This window comes from Pygoscelis adeliae, unplaced genomic scaffold (genome assembly GCF_000699105.1).
Source record: "Pygoscelis adeliae isolate BGI_AS28 unplaced genomic scaffold, ASM69910v1 Scaffold22, whole genome shotgun sequence".
Classification (NCBI taxonomy): Eukaryota; Metazoa; Chordata; class Aves; order Sphenisciformes; family Spheniscidae; genus Pygoscelis; species Pygoscelis adeliae.
This window is the reverse complement of record NW_008824350.1, coordinates 2,161,602-2,169,148: the sequence shown is the minus strand read 5'-3', so window position 1 is coordinate 2,169,148 and position 7,547 is coordinate 2,161,602. Positions and strand designations below refer to the sequence as shown.

Sequence of the window (7,547 nt, the reverse complement as noted above, 5' to 3'; positions counted from 1 at the left end):
ATGCTCAACCCTCAGATTCCCAGAATGCTCTTAGGAGGGAGGAGGTGGGGGGGAAATACAGACTTGTATACAGACAGTACTTGCAGCAGTCTTGAGCTGTAGGAGAGAATAGCATTATCTGGGAATGGCTTGGAAGAAGTAAGAAGTACTTCTCATAGTACTGTGGGGCTGCCTAGTGTATTTCTACCAGTAACTAGGGGAAGAAAAAAATTAGGGACAGCCTGCATATGTAACCATTCTGAGCATGCAGCACATGTCCCATAGGTACACTTAAACCATGATAGTTGGTAAATTCAAGCTAGCCTGCTCTTGATGAAAGATGAGTTAAGCCTCTCAGCACAGGGGTAGCTATAGGATGAACTGCAGCACATGCTGCTTGTGCAGTAATCTTTCCCCTGTGAAGGCTATACGGTGAAACAACTTGCTGTTTACACAATGCAGTGACTTGCAGTTGCTAATTCACCCTTGCTGCACTTGAAACAGCAATGCACTATCTACATGTTGATTGAATAAATGGATGAAAAGTGTATCGTACTGCAATGGAAAATTGGAGAGCAAGTAAAATAGGTCTGACACAACAGTATAAACCATTCGTGTATTTTAACTAGGGTAATATTTTCTATTTTGATAACACCAAAACTAAAAAGCTGCAAGTGTAACTGTGCATGGAAATAAAATTGTTTTATAGTGTCACTTGTAGGGTGGGTGTGGTGAGAAAGGAAAACTGAGAAACACAAATATAAAACTACTAATTATGTGTACATTATGTGTAGCTAATACTTCAAAGGGGATTTAGGTATCAAATGGAAGGAGCTGAACTTAAAACAAGCCTGGGGCTTTAAACTATTCACTGCTGAATTTTTACATGTCATAATCTGTGGAGTGTATTAGTATGACGCTGACTAGATTTCTGACTATACAGGGCCTTGCATTATGGTAACATACAGGTTGTGTTCTTAAAACACTCCCCTAGTTATATCCGGTGAAACAAAGTAGTCTAGTAACATTGTCTGCTGTCAGCTGCTACTTACAGGAAGATAGTTTTTCCATAAAGTAACACCTGGAATGGGAGTTCTTAAGTAAAACTGGTTTCCTGTTTAATGATGGATCTCATCCATCCTTTGAATAAGGAGCCGATGTTCCCTAAAGCACTCTTATAATAGGTATTACTATGTAAGAATTGAAATAAGACATCAACAGGGTCAGGGAACTAGATACCTCTTCTGAGCATCTTATAAAAGAACTGCTAAGAATTGCTAATCTTAATTATAGTTATTACATTGAGGAAAAAGATTGGCACAGAGGTCACTTCATTTTTCTTAACTGCAGATGGCATAAGACATTGAATACGCTTGATGATAGACAGCAAACTCCTTGAACTTGCTGATGTAAAATGCCTTTCTTGTCTCAGGTAAGAAAGCTCAAGCATAGAACAGTAGTTAATGTATGATTACCTGTATGACAGTCTCCTTAGGAATAGATGCATCCATGCTTATCTTGCCTCCTACTTCACTGTTTTGAGCATGCAGTACCTACTAACTGAATTGCTACCAATACTTAGATCTCCTCTGCGTTCTCAAAGCAGTTGAAGTATAGCTGTTACCAACAACTGATGGAACCAAGTACCCAAGTGATGGCTTTCAGTGATAGCTTAGTGCTACTTGTTAAAGTGACGACAGCAGCAGTTACACCAAATAAACTTGAACTGATTTTTTGAAAATTATTTACTAAAATAAACAAGTACGTTTTCCTTTTTGGTATAAGTTACATTAATTGCATACATTTTTAGCTCTTTCTAGGTGCTTTTGGTAATAAGGCAGCAGCAGCAGGCTGACAACTAAAATTTTCAGCATTGCTCTGTACACAAGGAGTCAGTGCAGGGATATTGTATTTTCCAGCAATACACATTTTTACTGAATAGACTGAAGATGAACCTCATTTTTATTTGATACAGCTCAAGCAGAAGTGGACAGTAGTGCAATTCTTGCTTATGGGAAAAGAAAGCCCATACAGTAAGATATGAATGAAGGATGCTCAAACCATGATTTGTTTACTGGAAGCAGTTAATAAAACACTTAACTTAGCCACAACTATTTGTGCTTCATAAAAAACTTATACAGGTTATAAACTAAATCCTCATCTGTAAAAGTTCTCTGTAGAATAGTGCTTACTGCAGGACGTACAATGTTTCAGATCTGCTTTGGTGGTAGAACTTCCACGTGCTATCATGGAAAAATGTTTCCAGGAGAAATAATCCTCTACAAACCAATAGCCAGCTTCCTGACAAAAGGGAACTGGCAACTTTGAAATGCTCATTCCCTTGCTCTGTTAAAGAACAAGCCCTGACAAAGGAGAATGTGTATTGTGTTAAAAGCTATAGTGGCACAAAAATCAAAACTGGCCCCTAGGCAGGTTCATCAGTTCAATACCCATGTTCTCTAGTTCAAGTTTATTCAATGTGGCCTCAACAGACCATATCAGACTACTAGAGGAGGAGTACTCTGATGATCTCCTTCATCAGTCTTGGTTTAAGTCAGTGAAGCAGGCGCATCAGTCACTAACTCTTCTTACTGGGAATACAATGGGTCAGAATAATGATCATGCAAACTTCTTCTTTGTAGCTGTAAATCGTTCCATGTACTACAAAGAAAAAAAAAATCTAAGATTCAGAAATTAATACAAGATTCACTATTGAAAGCAGCTAAGCTTCTGCTCTCAGACTCAAAAGCACTCTGCATCTAAAGCATACTTGCATTTCCCAGACACAACCATTACAGCTTTAATGTAAAAAAAAACAAACAAAACCCACCAAAAAACTTTCTGCCATTTGCTGTAATTCAGGTTAATATTCTAGAAAGTCAGTCCTCACAGTGCTAACAGTCAGATCTCAAGTGTTAAGGATGAACTATCGTTAAACAGTTAAGAATGCTGCATAGTAGGAAGCATCCATTATTTTTTGTCCCATCAAAGTGAAGACTTACTCCTTCACACACCTATCATCGTTAGCTACTCTTCAAAAGACGTTGGTGAAAGACCACTGATCCTGAATCCTATGAGAAAGTTAATCTTAGAAGAACTCTTGAAATTCTTTTCAGAGGTTAGTTACAAATCCAGTACCAGTGACAATACCAGTAGACTCTGCTTTTATTCACCAGCATAAAAGCTTAGTATTGTGAGGAGGTACTGTGTAAGGACTTCACCAGAAGATTCATTTAAAAAAAGACAAAAAAAGAGACACAAACCTTGTCATAACCTTCCAGTTCTCTGAGTTTCTTGATTTCAAAGAGGTTACCTTCTACTGCAAGCAGCGAGATCTGGGAATCACTGAGGATACTCTGAGGAAGCATGCTGAGTTCTAAACAGTTTTCTTCTAAACGCAAGACTTTCAGGCGTGGACAGTGGGAGATCTGCACTGAGATCTGGGAAATCTGGTAGAAATAAAAAAAAAACCAAAAAGAAATGGGATTAAAATGTTAGTGATCCGTGATTACTTAAAGTGATTTGTGTTTCAGACTAACGTGAAACAATTATCATGTTGTAATATGAACTACATTAACAGTAACTACTTAACAACAATGCGTAAGCAACAATAATAATGGTCAAAAAATCCAAGTAACTTTTTTTTCTTCTATGATGACAGGCAACCTACACATCTGTTTATCAGATTCCTACTCAAGAACTGTTCAAATAATTTTCAGTATGATAAATTCAGGATTTGTTAGTTAGTCAAATCAGGCAGTTGGATGTATCAGTACACAAATTCTAGTTATGATCCCTCATTTCTGTTGTGTCCAGGAGACGTCTTTTAGCTATAAAGTTTTGATAGTCTCAGCTTATGTTCTGTGGATGTACTAAGTCCAAGATAAACCATGCCCTACATCTACATGCCTGTAGTATCTCAGTTACCAGACCTGATTCTGATTCAAATTGAGCTCAATAGCCTGCAATTCTCCCACAGTGTCGGGTACATTTTGGATCTGGTTTTTGGAAAGATCCACCACATCCAAGTGGCGAAGACCACAGAGTTGTGTAGGCACAGTCCGAAGCTGGTTTCCAGAAAGGCTCAGGGTTTTGAGAGCCAAAAGCTGTCCAAATGCAGCCGGTAGCTGCCTCAAGTGATTGCCATTCAAGTGTAGTGTTTCCAGTTTTTTCAGTTTACACAGCTCCTCGGGTAAAGCAGCTAGAAATAAATGACAGAACAAAGAGATGACCTAAACAAAAAGCAGTAAACATTCATACCCATTTAATTCAAATAAGATTCTGCATGGAAAACGGTGCTATATTACAGTAATTTCTCACAGGATTCCTCCCCATTTTCCAATGAAGGTACAGATCCCTGAACAGAAATTTAAGCCCACTAACAACACATGCTTTTTAACCATCTTCCATAAATATCTTTAAAATAATGTGCAGACAAGGCAGACCTTGCCTTCAGACCAGGCTGAAAACACTATTCAGAGGATTTTAGACTATCAATCAGTTATACTCGTTACTAACCACTTTACCAATGTATTCTACAACATTTGAAGTACCACACAATTCACAGCTTCAGGTCTGCTGCAGCCCTTTAAAGGTATTACTCAACTCACTCAAAAGTAAGTTCTCAGATAATTCATACCGTATCATACCAGCATATAAGCCTCACCAGGTAAGCTCTGCCGGTGTTCATTCGTTCCTCATTCTACCTACACATGTATATAACCCATAGCACTCCTTGAGTTCCACTATAGAGTCAGAGGTTTGTAAATCACATTTGTTTTCAAAAAGGCAGATAATACACAATTAATGCATAAAAAAGTTAGTTTCTTCACCTCATTCTATTTTTTCAATAAAGTTGGATGTTTGTCCAACAGAAACCAAAACAACCACTGAATGGCCAGCAACATTTTCTACAGATCATCTTCATTACCTGTTCTCTATGCAAGTACTAAACCATCTGACACTGTTAAACCTTCAGATCAGACAAGTCACAGCACAGAAACGTTTTATGGTTTTAAGTACTTACATGTCATTGTAAAACTGATAATACAACTAAGTTGGCCACTAGTTTTGAAGAATTTATGGGTTTGGGTTTTTTTCCCCCGTACATGAATTCCAAAGATTTCAGTTTAGGTGACTAAACTCCCCATTTACATCCTGTGAGAGTTAAATCATTACATTTAGTTTCTGAGCAGAGAAGTCAGGTTATTATTTTAAAAATCTGTGGAGATATTAATTAGCAGGCATACTCAGTTTGTTGTTGTTTAGAACAAGGCTCTTCAAAAAGGAAAATTTTCCAATGAGTGGTGGCAAGAGCTCTATTTTGTTGTTCGACAAGTCTATTGTCCTTAAGTTGCTTGTTAGCTTCTGCAGATCTTCAGGAAACTATGGGGGAGAAAAAAGATACAGCATTTAAATAGTTGATACAACTTCAAATATTCAAGTTACACAGCTTAAAATTTTAATTGAAATTTGTATTGCTATTACATACTGTCATATGTATTACAATGTCCAATCACCACAGTCTGCAACTAAGTTGGCAAATTTGCTTAATACATAGTTTTTAAAATATTTTTTCATTTGAGTAAGGAAAAAGGGATATAAAGGAGACAGTTGAACATCTAGGAAGAGTAGTTTTTAAGCCAAAGAATTTAAATTAAAAAGGGAGAAGGAAGTATACCATGACACAAGCTCGTTTACGTTTTAGTCCTCTTGTGTGTTTCTCTTAAACATGCCTGCCATTTAAAAATATTCTACAGCTAGTTAACAACTCTATATTTTAGCAGAGTAGGATTGCGAAGTTTTTCTCTTGCTTTCCTTTTTAAATAATTATGTAAACCATTTTCCTTATTCTTATTTACATTCTGTACCACTTTAATCTGCACTTGGCACTGAGCAAAAAAAACCAAACCTGACAATCACCATCAGCGAGTCCTGGTCAATAGACCCGTGATTTTGATTCTCCTTTGGTTTGGCAGAGGAGAAGGGAAGAGAGAAGGTAGGATAGTGGAAGAAGATACTTTAGAAAAGTCATGGAAAATTACTGCAATATTGTTATTATGGCTATCCTGTGAATTGTTACTAGACTTATGGTTCCAAGTCATTCTGTGTTTTTCTGCAGTTGAGTCAAAGTCAAGACCATTTCTGATATAAGAAACTTCAAGATGCTTCCAGCCCAGTGAACAGCCTGTACAGACTATTCATATGACTACAGTTAAATACAGCATAAGTACCTAAATGCGACAGATTGTGGAGTATCTTTCTAGGGAACAATACAGTTATAAAATTTACTTTTTTTCCCCCAAGTTTACAGCCCTTCTTTAAAAAGCATAACATCATCATAACTAGTACTTCTTGAACATACATGCACTCTAAAGCATAAGATCAGAAGCATGCAAGTGTCCTGACAGACAAATCCTCAATCAGAAGACAGTGCAAGCAAAAATCTGCTCTGCAAAAAGGAAAAAAAAAAAATTCTTGAAATAATACTATCCATCACTATTTATGAGAAATACATGTACACAGTGCATTATGATAACGAGGTGGGAATTTCTTTCCAAAATTGTCAGTCATACACACAAACAGCCACGTTTCCACTACAGTTACATTACCTCTGTCAGTCCCTTTCCTGTTAGCTGAAACACACCCGTTTTCTGTGCTGTCTCCAGGTGAGCTTTTAATGCACTATTTCCCATCCTAACAGTTCTTTGTCAAGCATACAGAGTTTGAGTGATAGTCTCAGGGAGTTTCTCTCAGTTATTCTGCACTGGAGAACTGCAATCCAAAGTCTCTGTGATAAAGCAAATGTAAAAGTCATTTTATGTGTACTGTCTTCAACACCACAAGCATCTCAACATACCGAACCGTTTCACTGCTGCGTTTTCATCTCCCTTATAACTAAAGCCTAGAACTTAAAAGACTTACTTAGCTTAAGGTGCCTTCATTATAGCAGTTTGAATATTGAAATGATGCAACAAATATAGTTAAAACTAAGTGGGAAAATTGCATACTTTCCACATTTCGCCTCTTTCAGGGCCCAGTAGCGTAAGGAGATTCTCCATGGAGACTGGCCGTGATTTTAGCGGCATCTACCAGCACTGACCTGCTTCCAATACCGCATTTTGCTTTTTTGGAAACGTGTTTCATTAAGAGACTTAACTCCTTTCCTGTGACTCTTGATGCAGACAGACAACATCCATCCCCCGTAACTCCCGCAGGGTTTAATCCCCGCGACAAACTACGCCGAGTTACAGGCCGAAGGATTAGCGTCAGGTTTGTAGCCGGGAGGTGGGGAATAAAGCCTAACACAGCACGTAAACAGCCGGGACGAGGAGCCCAAGCAAAGCAGCACTCCCTGCCGCGACGGCTAGAAGCGGGTCAGCAGGACCCTCGGCACGGGGCAAAGCCAGCAATGACCCGCTGCAGGCCCCGATCTCTCCGCCTCACCCCGGCCCCGGCCCCGGTCCCGGCCCCGGCCCCGGTCCCGGTCCCTCCGCCTCACCCCCGTCCCGGCTGCTCCGGCCCCACCTGGGCCTCTTGGCGCTCACCCTGGCCCCGCCACCGCAGGG

At 39.0% G+C, this 7,547-nt stretch overlaps 1 protein-coding gene across 2 annotated transcripts; it reads right to left on the bottom strand.

Moving 5' to 3' along the window:
- Positions 1-1,706: 1,706 nt before the first annotated feature.
- LRRC57 (leucine rich repeat containing 57) lies at positions 1,707-7,072 on the bottom strand. Of its 2 annotated transcripts, XM_009319205.1 has the most exons (7): positions 6,990-7,072; positions 6,591-6,769; positions 5,229-5,364; positions 3,912-4,180; positions 3,243-3,428; positions 2,982-3,050; positions 2,551-2,640 (listed from the first exon to the last, which is right to left on the bottom strand). In XM_009319205.1, the coding sequence occupies exons 2-6, from the start codon at positions 6,672-6,674 to the stop codon at positions 3,003-3,005; spliced, it is 723 nt and encodes a 240-aa protein (XP_009317480.1). In that variant the 5' UTR covers positions 6,675-6,769; positions 6,990-7,072; the 3' UTR covers positions 2,551-2,640; positions 2,982-3,002. The 2 variants fall into 2 exon arrangements, with proteins under 2 accessions (XP_009317482.1, XP_009317480.1); XM_009319207.1 differs by lacking the exon at positions 2,982-3,050 and having other exon boundaries at positions 1,707-2,640.
- Positions 7,073-7,547: the final 475 nt, after the last annotated feature.

Bases quoted from the DNA above. Each gene is read 5' to 3' on its own strand.
- LRRC57 (XM_009319205.1), bottom strand. From the start codon at position 6,674: ATGGGAAATAGTGCATTAAAAGCTCACCTGGAGACAGCACAGAAAACG. The intron at 4,181-5,228 runs GTATGCCTGCTA...ATTTATTTCTAG, and splicing joins TCTAAACAACAACAAACTGA to CTGCTTTACCCGAGGAGCTG. The intron at 3,051-3,242 runs GTTTGTGTCTCT...ACTTTCTCATAG, and splicing joins AACTGGAAGGTTATGACAAG to GATTCAGGATCAGTGGTCTT.